The 22,404-nt window shown below is 47.4% G+C and overlaps 1 protein-coding gene and 1 long non-coding RNA gene across 7 annotated transcripts in view; one reads left to right on the top strand and one right to left on the bottom strand.

Moving 5' to 3' along the window:
• Positions 1-6,204, bottom strand: part of ARID4A (AT-rich interaction domain 4A) — a 145,352-nt gene extending 139,148 nt beyond the window's left edge. For 2 of the 6 annotated variants that reach the window (XM_073585691.1, XM_073585671.1), the window contains exons 1-2: positions 5,522-5,704; positions 4,972-5,028 (exon numbers count right to left, since the gene is read on the bottom strand). In XM_073585691.1, coding sequence (XP_073441792.1) covers positions 4,972-4,977 — 6 coding nt within the window. In that variant the 5' untranslated portion in view covers positions 4,978-5,028; positions 5,522-5,704. Of the gene's footprint in view, positions 1-4,971; positions 5,029-5,427; positions 5,706-5,725; positions 5,748-6,160 lie in introns of those variants that run through there. The other 4 variants (XM_073585683.1, XM_073585690.1, XM_073585695.1 and 1 more) reach the window with 4 other exon arrangements.
• LOC141098144 (uncharacterized) lies at positions 5,874-10,705 on the top strand. The gene is made up of 2 exons (XR_012234158.1): positions 5,874-8,919; positions 10,126-10,705. It is a non-coding gene; the product is annotated as an uncharacterized lncRNA (long non-coding RNA).
• Positions 10,706-22,404: the final 11,699 nt, after the last annotated feature.

Genomic DNA, 22,404 nt, shown 5'->3' on the forward strand with positions numbered 1-22,404 from the left:
TGACATTAGTCTGCGCTCACCTGCAAAGGAAGCAGTGAAAAAGGTCCTGAAGGCTGAGAAGCTGGAGTGGTTCTTGGCCGCTGCATGTGAACGAAGCCCAAGAGATGCGATCAGCCACTGGGAGCGACGTTTGCCGATCGCTGGGCACACCCACACAGGGCAAAGATGAGGAACAAGTGTTCATTCGGTCAATAGTGTAAAAGGACCCAGAACCTTTCTGAAAGGGGACAACCAATCTAATGTGTATTGTGGCCTTTGACAATATGTCAGTGGGGGTCTCTGAGGGCTAATTGCAGGGACACAGGCAAGTCTTGACCATGTGGCCTGGATAAATACATCACTTCCCCCTTTAAGATTAGTGCAGCTGCAGTGTATGCAGGGCCCATTGCAGAGATCTGATCCTGTGCCCTACAAAGCACTGAACCTACAGACGCAAGTGACATAAGTGACAGTGCAGCCCCAGACACCTTACCAAGCACTTCTATAAGATGGTCACTAGGTATTAATCAGGAACCAAAGGAAAGACGCGGTGCAGACTGACACCTGCACATCTAGTGACAGAAAGCATGCATAGAAAAGCAGCACTGCCAAGGTAAACAGGGCCTGAACCCTGCAGACGCCCCACCTGCAGCAGAGTCGACTGTCATTTAACCACTTCCTCACTGGACAATCATAACTTGGTTAAGGATCCTATACGAGCAAGCGCTGATATAGAAGGCGGACGGCGCTCACCAACGGCGCTGTGTACACGAGCCGTTGGTGGGGACAGAAGAAGCACCAATGCTCCCGTCCAGCACCCATACAGTGTCATGTCATCGGCAGCACATTCTCCGTACATGAGCCACTGGTGGGGACAGAAGAAGCACCAATGCTCCCATCCTGCGCCCATACAGTGTCATGTCATCGACAGCACATTCTCCGTACATGAGCCACTGGTGGGGACAGAAGAAGCACCAATGCTCCCATCCTGCGCCCATACAGTGTCATGTCATCGACAGCACATTCTCCGTACATGAGCCACTGGTGGGGACAGAAGAAGCACCAATGCTCCCATCCTGCGCCCATACAGTGTCATGTCATCGACAGCACATTCTCCGTACATGAGCCACTGGTGGGGACAGAAGAAGCACCAATGCTCCCATCCTGCGCCCATACAGTGTCATGTCATCGGCAGCACATTCTCCGTACATGAGCCGCTGGTGGGGACAGAAGAAGCACCAATGCTCCCGTCCAGCACCCATACAGTGTCATGTCATCGGCAGCACATTCTCCGTACATGAGCCACTGGTGGGGACAGAAGAAGCACCAATGCTCCCATCCTGCGCCCATACAGCGTCATGTCATCGGCAGCACATTCTCCGTACATGAGCCACTGGTGGGGACAGAAGAAGCACCAATGCTCCCATCCTGCGCCCATACAGTGTCATGTCATCGACAGCACATTCTCCGTACATGAGCCACTGGTGGGGACAGAAGAAGCACCAATGCTCCCATCCTGCGCCCATACAGTGTCATGTCATCGACAGCACATTCTCCGTACATGAGCCACTGGTGGGGACAGAAGAAGCACCAATGCTCCCATCCTGCACCCATACAGTGTCATGTCATCGACAGCACATTCTCCGTACATGAGCCGCTGGTGGGGACAGAAGAAGCACCAATGCTCCCCATCCTGCGCCCATACAGTGTCATGTCATCGACAGCACATTCTCCGTACATGAGCCACTGGTGGGGACAGAAGAAGCACCAATGCTCCCATCCTTCGCCCATACAGTGTCATGTCATCGGCAGCACATTCTCCGTACATGAGCCGCTGGTGGGGACAGAAGAAGCACCAATGCTCCCATCCTGCGCCCATACAGTGTCATGTCATCGGCAGCACATTCTCCGTACATGAGCCGCTGGTGGGGACAGAAGAAGCACCAATGCTCCCGTCCTGCACCCATACAGTGTCATGTCATCGACAGCACATTCTCCGTACATGAGCCACTGGTGGGGACAGAAGAAGCACCAATGCTCCCATCCTGCGCCCATACAGTGTCATGTCATCGGCAGCACATTCTCCGTACATGAGCCGCTGGTGGGGACAGAAGAAGCACCAATGCTCCCATCCTGCGCCCATACAGTGTCATGTCATCGACAGCACATTCTCCGTACATGAGCCACTGGTGGGGACAGAAGAAGCACCAATGCTCCCATCCTGCGCCCATACAGTGTCATGTCATCGACAGCACATTCTCCGTACATGAGCCACTGGTGGGGACAGAAGAAGCACCAATGCTCCCATCCTGCGCCCATACAGTGTCATGTCATCGGCAGCACATTCTCCGTACATGAGCCGCTGGTGGGGACAGAAGAAGCACCAATGCTCCCGTCCAGCACCCATACAGTGTCATGTCATCGGCAGCACATTCTCCGTACATGAGCCACTGGTGGGGACAGAAGAAGCACCAATGCTCCCATCCTGCGCCCATACAGCGTCATGTCATCGGCAGCACATTCTCCGTACATGAGCCACTGGTGGGGACAGAAGAAGCACCAATGCTCCCATCCTGCGCCCATACAGTGTCATGTCATCGACAGCACATTCTCCGTACATGAGCCACTGGTGGGGACAGAAGAAGCACCAATGCTCCCATCCTGCGCCCATACAGTGTCATGTCATCGACAGCACATTCTCCGTACATGAGCCACTGGTGGGGACAGAAGAAGCACCAATGCTCCCATCCTGCACCCATACAGTGTCATGTCATCGACAGCACATTCTCCGTACATGAGCCGCTGGTGGGGACAGAAGAAGCACCAATGCTCCCCATCCTGCGCCCATACAGTGTCATGTCATCGACAGCACATTCTCCGTACATGAGCCACTGGTGGGGACAGAAGAAGCACCAATGCTCCCATCCTGCGCCCATACAGTGTCATGTCATCGGCAGCACATTCTCCGTACATGAGCCGCTGGTGGGGACAGAAGAAGCACCAATGCTCCCATCCTGCGCCCATACAGTGTCATGTCATCGGCAGCACATTCTCCGTACATGAGCCGCTGGTGGGGACAGAAGAAGCACCAATGCTCCCGTCCTGCACCCATACAGTGTCATGTCATCGACAGCACATTCTCCGTACATGAGCCACTGGTGGGGACAGAAGAAGCACCAATGCTCCCATCCTGCGCCCATACAGTGTCATGTCATCGGCAGCACATTCTCCGTACATGAGCCGCTGGTGGGGACAGAAGAAGCACCAATGCTCCCATCCTGCGCCCATACAGTGTCATGTCATCGGCAGCACATTCTCCGTACATGAGCCACTGGTGGGGACAGAAGAAGCACCAATGCTCCCGTCCTGCACCCATACAGTGTCATGTCATCGGCAGCACATTCTCCGTACACGGGCGATGTACTGCCGATAATGGATCCTTTCACTCGACGAACTAGCATTCTGCACGCTCATCAGGAGACTGATTACATGGGCTGATAACAACAGGGAAGAATCGTCCTTATGAATGCACGTACACCCATTTTCAGTCTGTGTAAAAGCACCCTAAAAAAAAACAAAAAAAAAAAAAAACACACCGACAGCGCTGCAGCCAGTGAGCTCAATGGCTCGTGCTGTCAACTCGAGCAAAGCTGCTTATCCCAGGTACTGGCGGCAACGCTGCGGACAGCAACAGACACAGTAGTGGAGACTCTGCTTTGGACCTGGGGAGGGTGAGTAATCCCGGGTACTGGCTGCAGCACTGCGGACAGCAACAGACACAGTGGTGGAGACTCTGCATTGGTCCTGGGGAGGGTGAGTAATCCCGGGTACTGGCTGCAGTGCTGCGGACAGCAACAGACACAGTGGTGGAGACTCTGCATTGGTCCTGGGGAGGGTGAGTAATCTCGGGTACTGGCTGCAGCGCTGCGGACAGCAACAGACACAGTGGTGGAGACTCTGCATTGGTCCTGGGGAGGGTGAGTAATCCCGGGTACTGGCTGCAGTGCTGCGGACAGCAACAGACACAGTGGGGGAGACTCTGCATTGGTCCTGGGGAGGGTGAGTAATCTCGGGTACTGGCTGCAGCGCTGCGGACAGCAACAGACACAGTGGTGGAGACTCTGCATTGGTCCTGGGGAGGGTGAGTAATCTCGGGTACTGACTGCAGCGCTGCGGACAGCAACAGACACAGTGGCGGAGACTCTGCATTGGTCCTGGGGAGGGTGAGTAATCCCAGGTACTGGCTGCAGTGCTGCGGACAGCAACTCACACAGTGGTGGAGACTCTGCATTGGTCCTGGGGAGGGTGAGTAATCCCAGGTACTGGCTGCAGTGCTGCGGACAGCAACACACACAGTAGTGGAGACTCTGCATTGGTCCTGGGCAGGGTGAGTAATCCCAGGTACTGGCTGCAGTGCTGTGGACAGCAACACACACGGTAGTGGAGACTCTGCATTGGTCCTGAGGAGGGTGAGTAATCCCGGGTACTGGCTGCAGCGCTGCGGACAGCAACACAGTGGTGGAGACTCTGCATTGGTTTTGGGGAGGGTGAATAATCCCGGGTACTGGCTGCAGTGCTGCAGACAGCAACAGACACAGTGGTGGAGACTCTGCGTTGGGCCTGAGGAGGGTGAGTAAAGCTCAGGCTTTCTTTAAAACTACAGCTAGGAAACAAAAGGTCTTCCAAAACGTCCAGCCTGATGTATGGCCCCCCTGACTCTACTCATCAGCAGATGTTACTGTCCGTCCTACCTGACAGCGGCTCACTCCTCTCTCCCCACGCACAGCACATGGACGCTCAGCGAAGTCGGGCGCGCATGTGTATGGGGGTAAGGCTGTGAGCGATAGCTGTCAGAATGCACGGTCGACTAAAAGCAGAGTACGGCGGTGCTGGAATATCGCGGTCCTATGTAAGAACGGAGACCTGACTGCTACATCAGGACCCCCAGAGAGGAGGCTCCGTATTAACCCCGACCTCACCAGTGACTCTTACCTTCATCGTCCAAGGTTATTTGAGGGATTCCAGCTCGAAGATCTGTCTTCACTACAACTGGGGAGAAAAAGAGGAGACGGAGGTTAGAGATCGGCCCGAGAGGTGTCCGCCGCCGGCCCCATGTGCCCTCAATGACCCTCCCGGGCTCCGGTGGTGGCCGGAGGACACCAGAAGGACCGGACTGTCGCCGTATGGGGGTCAGGAGCAAATTTTATTTTGGGGGGGGAATAAGGAGATGAGCAACTGTCGTATCAGGACCCCCAAAGTGTGAGCAGGTGACAGCCAGCGATCTGACAACTGACAACCCGGGGCTCGGGCCGGCGGCTGTCAGTGGCAGGCCTGTGGGAAGGAGGCTTTGTACGGCGGGGTGTCACGGCGCCATTGCTCGGGACAAGTTGGGAGCCGGGCGCGTCTCCTCACACACCGGCCACTGCCGCCCCCACCATCGGCACGTACCTCAAACTCTCCCCGGAGAAGTCCGCTCTCGGCCAAGCCGGATGCCCCGAGCTCCGGGATCCCGCCCCCCCTCCTGCCAGCACCTTCTCCTTACCCTTCTCCGTGCCGTAAAGTGACCCCAAAACGGGTGAAAGTTTCACTCCCACTCTCGGCACCTACAACTCCCCACTTGCACGGAACTGCAAGCAATAAACGAAATAACAAGCTGTTGAGCAGAAGCAATCCTTCTCCGAACACCATTGGCTCATCCTCACGCCGTGGGGGAAGCAGACACAGCGTCTGATTGGTCACCACTTACTAAACGCCGATTGGTTGAACGAAGGAAAAAATCTCATTGGCTCGCTGAGGAAACAGGTAGGATCATGACATTTGCTGATTGGTTAATCAGGTTAGACGCAACTGATTGGACAGCTAACAGGGTAGACAGTCCTTCTCTTCATGTCAGTGGATAGTTAAGATCCGGATGGAGTTAAAAGAATGCTGATTGGCTGCTCTGATTAAGCGACGATGCCGTCTCTAACATATGATTGGTTGCTCTGTCTCCTGGAAACGGAACTAAAAGCCGAGTTTAGAGCGAGCTGAAAGGGCTGCGCAAAGGGGGAGGTGGCGAGTGATGCGCGCTAAGCGCCAGTGCGCAGGCGCCTGCCAAAGGGCTCAGCGCCATTTTGTAAAGGGGATGTTTCCCATTTTATGCTCAGACGGAGCAGGAGGAGCGAACAGTGCGGAGACTTACGACTGAGCAGCGCGCACGGAGGCCGCGGAGATGGGCCCGTATGTCTTTATTGCTGTCCCTCACAGAACATATACACGGTGTGGACGTCTGAGGGGTAACTACCGGCGAGATATCCGCCTCTACCGGGCCCAGAGGTCATGTGAAGGCTGTGACGTCGTTAGCAATTGAGCCCATTTGCTGCGGTGACGTCAACAGCGGCCCCGGAAGTCCTGACTGGGAGCGGAAGTCAGTTTCCGTCAGCTGTTAACCCCGTGCAGTGCGGAGCGCAGCGGCGGAGGGGACACGTGCTAACGTTCCGCTGTTACTATGGTGACTATTAACCCTTCCTGCCGCGGACAGGTTTCACGTTATACTCTTATTTCTCCCACTTTTACCATCTGTCACTGTAAACGTGTGAGGGCCTGTGTTGTGGGCGGGATGTAGTTTTACATGAAATCGTTCATTCCACCGTATACTGTGTGGAAAATCGAGGAAATTATTGTGGTGACATAGTGTAAAAAAAAAAAAAAAAAACTTCAATTCCATCCCTGACTTTTTAGCTGCTCTGTATGTGCACGGTGGAGTTAGTTAGGGGTTGTGATGTAAAGCAATAAGCTTTCCTCTGCTGATTGAATGGCGTTCTTCACCGTGGCACTCCTGCAGGGATGGCGGCGCAGGTAATCACCTCAGTAGTTACATGCAAAATCACAGCTGATGACTGACTGCAGCTGTCTCTTTGATGGACTGGTGATGCTGGAGATTTCTTAAGGGCCTGTCACACTAAGCGATATATCTAGCAATATCGCTATAACTTGTGACGATATTGCTAGCGATATCGCTGTGTGTGATACTTAAGGCCCCGTCTCACTAAGCGACTTACCAGCGATCCCGACACCGATATCAAGGTGTCAGGATCGCTAGTAAGTCGCTATGTGATCGCTGGTGAGCTGTCACACAGACAGCTTCACCAGCGATCAGCACAGCGATGCCGAGCGCCCGGCATCGCTGGCCATCCCTGTAAAAAATAGAATCAAAATAAAAAATATAGTTATTCTCACCATCCGATGTCCCGCGCAGTCTTCCTGCCTCTCTCCACGCTCCGGTCCCAGTGATCCTTTGCACGAATGACCGCGAGATGTCACGGTCTCGCGGGATAACAAAGTCTCGCGGTCATTCGTGCAATGGATTACTGGGACCGGAGCGTGGAGAGAGGCAGGATGGCTGAACGGGACGTCGGAAGGTGAGAATAACTATATTTTTTATTTTATTATTTTTTACATCTGATCGCTGGTCTCCCGCTGTCACACACAGCGATGCGTGCTGGCCAGCGGGAGACCAGAGACCAAAGAAATGTCCAGAGATTTCTTGCAGCGATCAGCGATACCGGCAGGGGGGCCGCTCGCTGATCGCTGTCACACACAGCGATCTCGCTGGTGAGATCGCTGTTGCGTCACAAAAGTTGTGACTAAGCAGCGATCTCGCTACCGAGATTGCTTAGTGAGACGGGGCCTTTACCTACGACCGGCTTCCCCGCTGGTTATCGATGATCGTGCGAGAACGTCCAGGACTGTTTCTCGTCGTCAGCTTCCTGTGGAGAGACGAGCGACGCGTGGACGTGGGTGGGAGGACTTCAGGATCGCCTTGTCTGACAGGTAAGTAGCGACCCCGACCCCTGCGATGTCGCTGGTGAGATCTGCCTGTGTGGCAGCTCACTAGCGACCACTTAGCGATGCACCAGCAATCCTGACCGTGTCATATCACTGGTCGGGATCGCTGGTACATCGCTAAGTGTGACAGTACCTCAACTCTCTACTTTAACAGTTACATTGTCCACAGAAATATTAGCCAAAATGCTGATCTCTAACCTTAAAGTATTGTTCCCAGAACCAAGAGTTATCCCCCTGTCCATAAGATCGAGGATAACTTACTGATCACTGAGGGTCCAACTGCTGGGGCGATGGAGAGGACCAGACGGAGCTCTGCTAAGGGGCTTGGTTGTACCCGCAATCGGTGAATTATGGGACAAGTCTCGGTTTGAAGGAATAATCCTTTAAGGGCAGGTGCAGGCAACCGTATTTTCGGTCCGAGTGTGATCTGTCCAAATATTGGATTGCACCTGGACCAATGTCCTGTGGGGCCGTACACATGTTTCTTTTTTTTTTTCTTTTTCCCTCTCTGACCAGTGGAAGAAAATTGCAGCTTCCCAGAGTTTGATCTGATTGCACGCAGCCATGCAAGTCAATGACTGTATGGAAACCATCGGACTGATCAGATCTGAGTGCAGCCTGATTTCCGAGCAAGCACACAATGGAGAAGATGGAGAGATGTATTTTGTCCATCTTCTCTTCATCCCAGAAAATGGGACCATAGTATGCTGACATTGATAAGAGTGACTTGCATATTGGACCTGATTCCCTCAGCTGAGAAAATACACGGTGATGCACCTGCCCTAAGACTAGATAATTTCTACCATGGATCTTGGCAAAAATTCTCTGCAAATGTCACACGTGTTGCAATCGTCCAGTGGTGTGCAAATCTACCACCGGCATGGATGTGGCATAAGATCACTGGTATCGAATATCTCTTACTGAGTCTATCAAATTTGACCTACAAGAAATGAGCCCATTGATGAAAACAATTATTGAACTTGGCTGAAAGTCATGCTTTTTTCTGTTTGGTATTCAGGTTGCAGTTTTATCATTTACTATTTATAGTTGGAATTGTTCAAGACCTGCGGTGGTGTGGACATATCCCAGAGTTCCGTTTCTGTGAATATACCGGTATTCCCTTTTTATATTATTTTTTTTTTTTTTTTTTTTTTTTTTTTGTGGTGCACTTAGATATTCAATAATGACTTGCGCACATATCTCCTGCCCCTAGTAAAGTGCAAAAGTGCCTTCAGACAGACGGCAGAAGTTGGTGCCGTAATCATTAAATCTAGCACTTGCTTAGACTTTGTGGAAAGATTGACAGCTAATCTGGTTGTCACTAAGGGTTGTTGGTCTGTCGAGGCAGTGGGATAACTAATCTGCCTAGTGGCAAACTGAGCGACCGCACAAGGAACTTTGTAGGTTGACGTCCAAGCAGAATATTTCAGTTCCAGCTTTATTTCCAGTGTTATTTGGATCAGTTTTTAGAAACTTGGACAGACTTTTTTTCAGAGAAGAACTTGTTAAACTGCAGAGTGAAGCTGGCCATAGGTACAAGAGCATCCAAGGACCGGGAATGTCTTGGATGGAATCATGCAGGTATTCACCAATGTAAGAGGAATTATCACACAGGAGTCTTGTCCCTGGCACTAATAACAAGCTTTAGAAAGATCTGCTGGCTGAAAATGAATAGGCAGTAATCAGCTTTTGTCATTTTAAATCTGTCAAACTGTCAATTTCCATTCATTAACAGCAATGCAGATCTTGAGAATGGCAAGGAATCCCACCAATCTGCATAATATATCCTTGTTTTACGTGAAACCAAGTGAGGCTCAAATACAGGATATGAGGCTTGAGCATGTTTAATGCTCCGTTATAGGGGTTGTCCAGTGAAACAAGTTGGGCAGGTGATAATGTACTTATTGATGGGGGTCCGATTGCTGTGACCCACACCAATTGGCAGAATGAGGAATATTTATCTCTGATCCAAAATGATGCTACAGGTCAGATATCCAATCGCCATTATATTGATTCTCTATATGGCTGTTGGAAATATCCAAGGCTTCAGACCAGTAGGCAATGGCATGGGCACTGCTGCTCCTCTAACAGGGGGTAAAAGTGCCGATCAGTGGGCGTCTGGCCTCTGAGATCCACACTAGGTTATCACCTATCCTGTGGATAAGTGGTAACTTTTCATTTTTTTTTTTTTTTCACTGGACAAGACCATTACAGTAAATGTTAATGTAGTGGGTTTCTATTATTGGTGATCATTGTGTGTATTATGGCACCTAATTAAGACATCTATTTGTCTTCTTGTACTTGTCTTCTTCTTTGCAGGAACGGTTTGGCTAATGTGAGTTGGAGCGACTTTATTTATCCCACTTGCCCAGGTCCATACTTTCAGAAGTCAGGTAAAGCTCAATGAGAGGTTTATTTTTAGGCTGCACAGACACTTTTGGACTTGGTGTGCTTTATTGTTCCCTTTTTTTTTTTTTTTTTTTTTTTTTTTTTTTTACCTCCTCCTCTTGCAAGTTCAATTCCATCTTTGAGACACCGCACCCAAGGATCACAGCCCCAGAAATCTGTCACTAACCCGGGCTGGTTGGGCGTCTTAGTCCTTGTTGTGTGAGGGTTATACTTTGCCATGTAACGTTCATGTGTATTATTCTGACCACTTCTGAATTGACCCCATTAGCTAGTTGTTTTCTGTGGTATCATCTTTGTTGTACATCAGCAGGTTTTACAGACTGTTAAGCTATATTCACAAAGCGTGTTTTGCTGCTTAAGCTTTATCAACATGCACATGAGAGAAATGCAGCAAAATTGCAACGTGTAAACATAGCCTTAGAGCAGATAATGAAATCTGTAATTGTTTTATAGAGATTCCAATAAAGTTTTTCTGTTTTTTAAAAAGTGATTGTTGCATTTGAAGTCATTGTGATGTTGTCATCCGCTCGTCTTGTCAAACTAAACATTTCCTACTTGCTCTGATTGTAGGATGTTGCTTACAGGCCAGGGGGCTTGTTAGACAGGTCTCAAAGTGTTCGGAATCTGACTGCTCAGACTAGTAGTTAATTTAAGACTCCATAAATGGTGGGCAAATGACAATAGTCTCTAGGAAGGATATAGATATTCTGCAACTGTCCCCTTTATCTGAATGAGGCCTGCAAACCACTTTGTGCATGCTGCAGAAGGAACCTCATTCTCGTGTGTCTGCCGCAAAATAATACTTGAGTGTTCCCTTTTAAAATTCTCTGACCATCAGCAAGTATCTGGACCATTCCCAGAAGCTGGTGAGCCAAATTGCTCTGCCTACAATAAGCTATTATGATGGTTGTCTCTGTCCGTGGTCCTTTTGGCAGTGGTGCAGGACTTGCAGGTCTGTGATCAGTGGGGAAGGGGGGGGGGGTACTTGTAGGCCTTTCAATTGGTGTGTGCTTGTAGGACTGGAGGTGGTGGGGGTGGCCTTTGTAGAACTGTTAGCGGTGGTGGGGGGACTTTATAGGACATTTAGCTGTGTGATCAGGGCACTTGTAGCCACATCAGATGCTCACTCCCTGATTTGGAGAGATCATGTGCTATTTGATGTTGCAGGGAGGTATGTTGCTTTCTGATTGCATGCAGTTCCATCCAACAGGCCCTGCTCGATCAATTTAGAAAATGGTGATTGGCACTAAGCTTCAGTTGCTGGTGTTTACTCTGGGGCTGTCCAGACTTGTGACAAGATACTGCAGTTACTCTGTAACTCGTGACAGTGTGCGAAGTGCACACGCTGTCCTGATTCCCCAGTATTGCCACTGCAAGCGGGCGACCGCATAGATGTATTTTACACAGGATCAGTCACTTGTCAACTAGCTGCGTTCGGATTCTCTTGATAAAGCGAATTGAGAGAAACAAGTATGCAGATCACTATTCTGCAGTAACATGGAGTGACTGCAGACTTCTGTACCAAGTCAGGCAACACCTGAAGTGATGCGGTCAGTCTCTGAGGTGGGTGGTCCCAGAGGCACATGAATTATCATGGCAGATGGGTTTCTGCTGAATGCTGGTTGCCATGCTGGTAGCCCTCAGGCCGGGTTCATAAGAGACAGTGATTTTTAGCTACTGTATATTCTCACGTGAAGACATCCCCCCCGATGACAATATATTTGGTTTTGCCACATCTGTAAGGGTCTGATTCGTCAAAATATGAAATTCAATCCATACGATAAATGTTGTGACGCAAAAATATAATCTCCAGTATGTACCTGAAAATGGAAATAAAAACTACAGCTCGCCTTGCAAAAAACCATCGCAGATCCATCAACAAAAAGTTATTGTCGTAAGTTACACACAAAACCCAAATTCCTGGGTTATCTTTTAAATGTTTTTTGACCATTAAAATGGCAAGTTGTAAAAGTCTGGTATCATCGTGATCGTACTGACATGGAGATTCTTGTAAACAGGTGCATTTTACTGCAATATAATGGCTGTAAGGGCAAAACCTCTGAAATTACGGTACTTCTTTCCAACCCCCTCTTCTCGTCTGGTGACTTGTATAACAAGCTGTGACCCTGACTGCTCCGATGTCTCTGCACGACGCGGTCTGTTCAGGTCATTAATCCCATGAAGGGGACAGGGTAGCGTGGGCACCAGCTTTGGCCTGAACTTGTGCTACATGTCCCCAGACGAGAGACCGCTTCTTGAGAAATCAGACGGAAGTGCAGGTCTGAATATTTACTCTTAACTTCCCTCTTTGTATTGCAAAGGAAATTGTAAGCGCCACTGAGATCTGAGGTGTCCTGTAGACCGGGCTTCCACTTGGCTGTGAGTAATGTCACAAATGCCTGAATTGTAGACCTCTAACAACGCAGTTAGAATATTTACTCATCGCTGCGTCTCCTAGAATGCAATGCCTTAGTATTGAGCCATAGTCCAAGCTAGTTAGTGATTATATCTCCTATGTTGCAATTATCCTACTGGGGAAGTGCAAGCCTGAGGGCAATAGCTCAGATGGCTGCCGCCTATCCGGATAGTGCAGGTGTGTGGAATATATGTATTTTCTTCGTTTTATAAATACTATACATGGGAAGGAAAAAGGAATTTTTGCAAGAACTCAAAATGAAACTCCAGCTGTCTTATCCTTCAACTCCTCTGCCCCCACATCACCCTGAGGAGGGTTGGAAGACCCTGTTGCATATCAGATGGTCGGCCGTTCCCATCAGTCTGTCGGTCCAAATTTCGTCTTGTCTGTGTAGTCTGCAGTCTTGGCTTGGAGGCTGTATTGGGACACAGTAGTAAGGTCTAATCATGTGAACAATGGGAATTTACCAATGCAAGTCTGACTATTACATCGAAGCTGAATTTTATGTGGAACCTAAGAATTGAGTTCTCCCTTTGACTTTGTCAGCCTGCCATCCGATCTGAAGCTTGTCTGTGTGAACAGGCTGTAAGATCTGCTGTAAAGATGGCTTAATTGTGTTCCTACTACTTGGTGCCCGTCTCTCCTTCCAGCCATGTGTATACACAGGTCTCTAGTGGCATAAAGTTGTGCGGGATGCAGCTGGTTACTGGCATTTCTAGAGTCTGCACTGCAACTGTAAGGCAGAAAGCTGCTGACTGCTTTGGGGGGGGAACGCATGTGAAAGGATTGTGACCTGTTTTTTGTGAGGAGATGGCCACAGCTCTGGGGTTGTACTGCGTTCCCTTCACTGGCTGGGAGTGCCACCGTACACATAAATGGTGGTTTAGACCAATGCTGTGGCCCTGTATAGTTGACAATAGTGGGGTCTGCTATTAAGTGCCCGCTGATGACTTGGTAGTGCCATGATGCAAGAGTGCACCTTTTGATTCTCTTTGTGGTCTGTTCACCGGAGTGAACCTGCTTTTATAGTTTCTTTACTGTCTGTGGTAAAATGCAGCAACATGCAAAAAAAAAAAAAAAAATCTGCACATGACCATTCCCTGATGTGTATTGGGTTCAGCTGGCGGGGCAATGCTATGGTCATTTTGTATAGAGGTTACAGAGCTTCTGCATGTAAAGCATCTTACAGACATAATCCATCCCTGTGTAATGGGGAGATCCTGCTGGTCCTGTTTCACACGCATTTGACAACCAAAAGGACAGTGCTCGATGTGATGAGCTTTACTTTGACTGTTGTACTTGTTATCATATAGATAATAGACCTGACAATGCTGGTATAATTGCTTTGAAAATTCATCTCAGGATGGCTATATAATATTGATGATGATAATATGAGCATTTTATAGGTTTGGCTATAAAATTAAATGGCTGAAAAGTTCAAGTGTAATCTGCGTCACCCAGCTTGTACTGAGCATTTAGAGCGCAACAGGAAATGGGGGGGGGGGGGGGGGGGGGTACAGATGAGCTGTCACTCAGCATACAGGTGAGCAGAGGTGATTTTATTTCTTTTTCTTTTGAAATGTCATACAGATATGGAAGTACACCAATCTCATTTTGTCTAAAATCTTATGGCATTTATATAGTGCAATGAGACACGTGCTCTTTCAATAGTTCTTGTCTGTAGTATCTGATTGGGGTTAAAGGGAACATGTACAAGCATATAGGGAACTTCACCCTATAAAGAAAAAATCTACTAGAATCGCACCGGTTAATGGTAATGCTTGTGATGTTTAATCCATATGCAAAAGAGGTGGCTTCTGTGCACATAGTGATGCCATTGGCTAGTTTCATGGTTGCGCCCCTTAATTTGCTACTTTGGAACTGTCCCTAGCTTGTGCTGGACAGCACTCGCTGCACTGCATGTGTGCGCTTGCGCACTGACACTGCCAGCCGTGCACTCACTGGGCTTGGTCTTCTCCCTGGTTCCTCTGCTGATGTCACTTGTGCGCTTGAAAGTGTATCAAGCAGTGTCCTCAGAGCCACGTGGGATAAAACAGCCATCTATTCTGTACGTGCAAAGAGTGTCGGTGCGAACACACTAGGTTCAGCGTCTCCTCTAGAGATGCATCTTGATGTGTAGTAGCAGATCATCCTCGTAAATGGTCTTCACTATTGTTTGTAACCTGGATATTAAAGGGAATCTTTTCACCAGGTTTTTGCCACCTAATCTGAGGGCAGCGTGATGTAAGGAGCAGAGAGCCTGATTCTAGTGATGTCTGGATCTTCGCTGCTGACTATACCAGTATCTTGGATCATAGGTACTCAGAAATGGATCATAGGATCGAAGAGTTTCAATAGCTGTTTTAGTGACTTCAATGTGGCTTGTCCTGATGACGTGGTATACTTTATAACGCGTTGACTAATAAATTGCTAGGAAGTCTACGATCCTGGGATCCATTTTTTTAACCCCTTTCTGCCATGTGACATACTATCCCATCCATGTGCCCTGGGACTTCATTTCCAAGGACGGGATAGTACGTCACAGCGATCAGCGGCGCTCAGTGAGCGCCGCTGATCGCGGCCGGGTGTCAGCTGATTATGACAGCTGACACCCAGCACAATGTGTAGGGGCGGTCACGGACCGCCCCCGACACGTTAACCCCTGGCACACCACGATCCAAACACGATCGCGGTGTACCGGGGTTTAAAGGGAAGCATCGGCAGGGAGGGGGCTCCCTCCATGCTTCCCTGAGCCCCCCACAGCAGAGCAGTGTGCAGCGCTGCTGCGGGGGCTCCTTCCCTGCAGGTCCCCGGATCCAATATGGCGACGGGGACCTTCGGGGGTCTGCAGGGAGCCGGCTTCCTCATGCCTGCAAAGCACAGGCATGAGGAAGTCTGCTTCAATGCCTGTGACAGATTGCTGATCTGTCACAGCAATCTGATGTGACAGATCAGCGATCTGTCACAGGACAGTGATGTCCCCCCGGGACAATGTAATAAAGTTAAAAAAAAGTGTAAAAATAATAGTTTTAATAATAATAGTTTCCAAAATGGTGTCATTTGGGGGGGGTTTGCACTGTTTTGGTACATCAGGGGCTTTCCAAACGTGACATGTTGTCCGACCTCAATTCCAGCCAAAAACGTCAAATGGCGCTGCTTCCCTTCCGAGCTCTGCCATGCGCCCGAATAGTCGTTTACACCCACATATGGGGTATTGGCGTACTCAGGACAAATTGCACAATAACTTTTAGGGTCCTGTTACCCTTGGGACAATAAAAATTGGGGGTGAAAAGATCATTTTTGTGAAAAAAATGATTTTTTTTTTTTTTTTAATTGTACCGCTGTGCGTTATAAACTTCTGTGAAGCCTTTGTGGTTTCAAGTTCTCACCACATATCTAGAGAAGTTCCTTGGGGGTCTAGTTTCCAAAATGGGGTCACTTGTGGGGGGTTTCCACTGTTTTTAGGTTCATCAGGGGCTCTCCAAACGTGGCATGGCGTCCGATCTGAATTCCAGCCAATTTTGCATTGAAAAAGTCAAGTGGTGCTCCTTCCCTTCTGGGCTCTGCCATGCGCCCAAACAGTGTTTTACCCCCACATATCAGGTATCGGCGTACTCGGGACAAACTGCACAATAACTTGTGCAGTCCAATTTCTCCTGTTACCCTTGGTAAAATAAAAAAAAAATTTGAACCTGAAGTTTGTTTTTTTTTTGTGAAAAAAAGTTAAATGTTCATTTTTTTTAAAAAATATTCAAAAAATTCCTGTGAAGCACCTGAAGGGTTAACAAACTTCTTGAATGTGGTTTTGAGCACCTTGAGGGGTGCAGTTTTTAGAATGGTGTCACTTTTGGGTATTTTCTATCATATAGACCCCTCAAAGTGGCTTCAAATGTGATGTGGTCCGTAAAAATAAAACTGTGTTGCAAAAAATGAGAAATCGCTGGTCAACTTTTAACCCTTAACTTCCTAACAAATTTTTTGTTCCAAAATTGTTCTGATGTAAACATATGGGAAATGTTACTTATCAAGTTTTTTGTGTGTCGTATCTCTGATTTAAGGGCATAAAAATTCAAAGTTGGAAAATTGTGACATTTTAAAAATTTTTGCCAAATTTCCGGGGTTTTTTTTTCACAAACGCAAGTTATTTGAATGAAATTTTACCACTAACTTGAAGTACAATATGTCATGAGAAAACAATATCAGAATCACCGGGATCCATGGAAGCGTTTCAGAGTTATGACCTCATAAAGGGACAGTGGTCAGAATTGTAAAAATTTGGCCCAATTATGAACGTGCAAACCACCCTTGGGGGTTAAGGGGTTAATACATTTGGATTTAAAAAAAAAAAAAAAAAAGATACTGGTATCATTGGGAGTGCAGATTCAAGCGCTGCTACTTTACTGGCAGGGTGGTTTGCCTCTTTAATGGGCTGAATATAGGTTGATTACTAGGGAGGAGGCATCTGTGTATATTGGGAGAGTATACAGATGAAATGATGGTGCAGACACTTGCTGTAGATTCGTGCGCTCCTCACACCTGCTGCAGTCCTCCATCACTAGTGTTCTTCAAACCGCATAGCATTAGGTGTTCCCATGGTAACGCTGATTGCGGTGTCCCTGCAGGGGGCGGCTGCTGCTCCACCTCTTCTGCTTGTTACATTTCTCCAGCTACTACAGAAAGGGTTTACTATTTATAGCTGGAGGAAGCCTCTGTCCCTTGTGTGGTTTGTGGACCCCATTGCTCGTGGTGGTGGGGGGCTATCTGTTTTATTCTGGGAGCAGCTGCTCACGAGCATGAGCTCAGGATTTGGCCCTGGGTCGTACGTAGCAGGACACTTGGTGCATTGCACAGAACAAGTGCCAGTCTGTACAAACTGCGGGATGCCCTCCCTGGTAGTTTGTGTGGGGTCCATACTGAGGAAGGAGACTAGATGAAAGTCGCCAATGACCTCCTCTGCCAAACATTTGCATTACGTTACTGTGCTGCTTGTGTTGTGGCTTAATGGCTGCAGCGTTCATGTGCTCCGCGCATTCACTTACGGTATATTGCTCCCTAGAACATTTGTGAAACGTTACTGCTTGCAATCAAAATTATCTTTATCAGCCTGGCTTATTAGTTCTTCATAACCAGACTTGCAGGTTGTCCCATCTTGGATGCTTTTGGGGTATCCTCAGAATGTGCCATAAATGTCTAATTGGTCTGGTGCTACTGAGGAAGAGAGTGGCCACACATCTACTGTGCTCTATTCACTTCTATAGCAGGGCTTGGTCACTGTGCCACAAGACTCATCCACGGTTTCTCCAGAGTCCACCTAAACCTGCACCCTCAGCTCAGCTGAGTCTCCCTTTTAGGCCAGGATCACATGGCCATCGCTTTCCCTTATGGACGAGAATCGGGCCGATTATGCTAACGATACTCTGTTCGAGTTTGCGCCAAGTCATCGGCGTGTGATCCGATTCTCTCATATGAGAACATCCTATCACCAGTGCAGAGAAGTCTGAGAAATGTCCCCATTGTGTGTGTATGTTGGACTGCACTGGGATGACATCAGAGTGCAGTCCGATGTTTCACATGCATGCATAGATGGTTTGTGTAATCCGAATATTGCATGCTGCCATTGTTCTATACTCGCTGACCTGCACTGCGCCATATTATAATTGTGCCAAGTGCTACCCTATAAAACATCCCATAGCACTCAGGCATGTTATACACAAGTGTGAGGGAACCCTTACTTTAATAAGGAACGCTGAATAATCAGAATTCTTTCCCCCTAACCTCCCCCATAAGGGAAAGTGGGAAACAATACATACATACCTTGTAATGTCTTCTCGTCCGGATCTGAGAATTCCAAGCGGCGGAAGTTCAGACTGCCATATTGGAACACCCAAGTGATGAGTGTCCCAATATGGAAACTGCTGGTGGTACCAGCCAACAATACTGACATTACAGCAGAGGATTGCAGAGGATTCATTTTGTGTGGTAAAATATTTCACTGACTGTTTTTAAACAATATTTTACCTCACAAAAGAATCCTTTGCGATCTCTTGTTGTAATGTCAGTGTCTTTTGCTCCCTCCCCTACCCAGGAGCTGTGATATGTTCTGTACATGGTCAGACACAGACAATGAGGAGAAGACCAGAGATGGGGGGGGGGGGGGGGGGTTGGACAGAGCACAGGGGGGAGACAGCTCAAACGGGACAGCACAGGATGGAGAGAGACAGCAGCAAACAAAGGGGATAGCACATGGGTTAGACAGGTCAAAGAAGGGAGCACAGATGGAAGAAGTCAGCACATGGGGAAAGAGAGAGTGGATAGGTGGGTGAGCACATGGGGGGAGGGGGGGGTTCTCAACGCTGCATAGTCTGCCCTATCGTGACATTACTGCCCTCCCGATGCGATAGCATTGGGCCTCTATCTAGTACATGCAAACTATCTATCGATTTCATTGTATGTGCAGAAATGCCAGAACTTGCAGCCTCGGCTGCTATCAGTGAGGTTATTAATGGTCGTCTGAGGAATGTTCTGAACGCACTTGGGCAAATCGTCAAGTTCCGCTGCTGACTGCTCTTTGTGCCAACCAATGATGTTCTTGATGGGGAAACAAGTCTGGAGACTCAGCTGGCCATGGTAGCGACTGGGACACTTTGGCGTAATGGCCAACTATTGGTTCCACGAACAAATTGGTGTAACGCTGAGCTGTTGGTGTTACCTGGATTAAACACTAGAGTGGTCTGGGTAAATGTACATTTTGCCACCCCACATCATAATCCTCGGAGAAGGACCATTCCCTTGTGGAGGCCCCTTGATGGTATTGATGGCTTCCAGACCAATTTCCAGCTATCCTTGCATCCAAGACATTAGCGGTAATCTTCGCTGAAGAGGATCGACATCCATTGTCCTCTTGCTCTGTACCTTGAGAGAAGTAAAGGGAATAGCGTGCACATATAGGGTTAAACCTAATAGAGGAGGGCAAATAGACAATCGGTGGTGCTCACCTGAGGGTATTGTGTTAGACACAACCACTATACAAGTATAAAATTAAAGCTGTTGCTAACCCCTAGCAAGGGAGAAAATCTGTCAGGAGTAATTGACCAAAGGTGGACAAACAAGGTGCGACACTGGAAATAACTTGTCTTGATGCCATTAGTAAGAACACGTTTCAACGGCGACTTGGCATCTTTTTCAAGTGAAAAAAAACAAAACCCTTTTACACCAGAAAAAGATGCCAATTTCCTACTAAGTACATCAAGAAAAGTTCTTTCCATCATTGCAGCCTGTTTTTATGGGTTTTCGTCCCCCTTTGATCTGAGCTGTGACAGAGTTTGAGAGCGGGTGGTGTAAGCAGCCTTCGTGTCCTAAATGTGCTACCATCACTGCAGCGTCTCCAGACTTGTCTCCCGTCAAGCACATCTGGGACATTATTTGTCTGTGATTACACAGGGAGCTGCCAGCAGGGGATCTTGATGATTTGTCCAAGTGCATTCAGTAAAACACTTCTCAGATGTCCATTGATATCTTTCCTTTTGACGTGGCTGTGTTGAGCTTTTTTTGTGGGACCATTTGGTATCCAACTTTTATTAACTCTTTATGTGCAAGAATAGAAAAAATCCATTCTGTGTGGTGTTGCTGATTTTTCTTAACACAATACTTACTAGTCTTCTAAGAGGACTTGATCCTTTGTTTACATTGATAATAAGTTGTACAGTGTGTAGGGCTGTGGAGTCGGAGTTAGTTTTGGTCGGAGTCGGTAGAAATGTACCGACTCCAGCTCCAGTTTTAAAAAAAAAAAAAAAAAATTTATTTCATAATTGAACTTTCATATGAATTTTATAAATGTTACTCAAATATATATGTTCTATCAAACTATGAACAACAGTGATAAGCAGTTCTGCTGGAGATAGAGACATTTCTTACTTCTTGTGTGTCACTGTTCTCCACTGCCCTTATCTAATCTTATACTTGGTTAACCTCATGCTGCCCCAACCCCCCTACTTACAATGTATGAAACTGAAAGTGAAAATGTGTTGAAAATTCTTAGTAGTAAAGCTCCTCCTCTAGACCAGATCGTACTAGGTGTGCGTCTTCCAAGCATCTCACAGCTGCCTGCTACTCAGAAGAGGAAGACTGTAAGTAGTATCCTTTCAACAAACTTTGCATCAGTTAACTGTGAGTACATGAGGAATAATAACAGTATTACTGACCACTATATCAGTTGTACGACCTGGCAGTAATTTTGTACAATTGTTTTTAGGAAAAACAATTGTCATTTGGATTGTGAATGCAGAATTAAAAACCTGAGAATGTCAAAGCAGCATCACATTAAATCAGCTGTATTTGAACATTTCACCATCACTCAAGATAGAAAACATTATGTCTGTCAGTGTATGACAAATGATCCAGACGAAAACAAATGCTGTGAAGCCAAGATGAGTGCATATTCAGGCAAAGATAAAAATGCTCCTACCAGAGCTTCTAATCTAAAGAGACATTTACAGCGCTTTCATCCAGAAGTACTGAAAGCAGTGGATGAGAGAGACTGCATCCAAACCAATGAACCAGTGCCCAGCTCTTCCAGCCAAACAAAGGAGCAGAGAACTTTGCAGCCATCAGTTGCAAGATATTTTGTCAGTGACAAAGTTACTGTGACAATGACAGTAGATACATTTAAAAAACAGAGCATAGAGCTTGTTGTAAAGGATAGTGTGCCTATTTCATTATTTTCACGACCAGCTTTTATGTGTCTGAATGGGGAAATGGCCCGCAAGCTTGGTGTTTCTCTGGAGAGAGAATTAGAAAATAAGTAATCGAAGAAGCTTTTAAACAAAAGGAAGAACTTAAAAAAAACTCTCAAGGGACGCTTTCTGTTTCTTAAAATGGATGCTTGCACACGTCAGAGTGAACTATTTTGCCATCAATGTCCGATTTGTTTGTGACAAAAATGAAATAGTTACCAAGACATTGGCAGTAAAAGACACCAAAGCTCATCACACCAGTGAGTTTCTCCAGGTCTTGGTGGAAAAGGTTCTGCAAGACTATGAACTTAAAAAAGAGCAAGTTCTTTCTGTCGTAACTGACAATGCTTCAAATATGATAAGTACTATTAAGCTAATGAATGAGAGTAATGATGGTGACCAGCAGCTAGAAGAATATTTTTGTCCACAGACACAGAAATGTTTGAAATAGAGGAACACAGTATTGTAACTGAGGAGCAAACTGAAGTTGCTTCAGATGAACAGCAACATGATAGTTTAGATCTTGTTGAAACTGTGTCAATATGTTCTTTCATTCATCACATGCGCTGTGTTGTGCATATGCTACAGCTGGCTATAAGAGACAGTCTGCAAGAAGGACATGCTGCTGCACTGATTGGCAAGGTGAGAAAATTGGCTACTGTTGCCAGAACCCCTAAAGTTGACTCAATTTTGAAGAGACGTGCTGGAAAAGGGGCAATTATTGATCAAGCCACACGATGGGGCAGTACTTAATGATTCAGCGCTTGGTTGAACTGAAAACCTTTCTTGTAGACATGGCTAACCCTCAACTGATGCTAAATGAAAGTCAGTGGAATCAGGTGACTGAGCTGGAAAAATTGCTAGAGCACCCATTTACAGTGACTAAAAAATTACAAGCAGAGGACTTAACTCCAGGTATTTTCTTAAAGGAGTGGAAGAACCTGATGTTTCGCCTGTCCCAAAGAGGAGGGTTAATTGCAAGTGGCATTGCTACATCAATGAAACGGCGAGAGGAGCTACTATTACAAAATAACATTCTTT

This window comes from Dendrobates tinctorius, unplaced genomic scaffold (assembly GCF_039654945.1).
Source record: "Dendrobates tinctorius isolate UK_male_01 unplaced genomic scaffold, ASM3965494v1 ptg000010l, whole genome shotgun sequence".
NCBI classification, from domain to species: domain Eukaryota; kingdom Metazoa; phylum Chordata; class Amphibia; order Anura; family Dendrobatidae; genus Dendrobates; species Dendrobates tinctorius.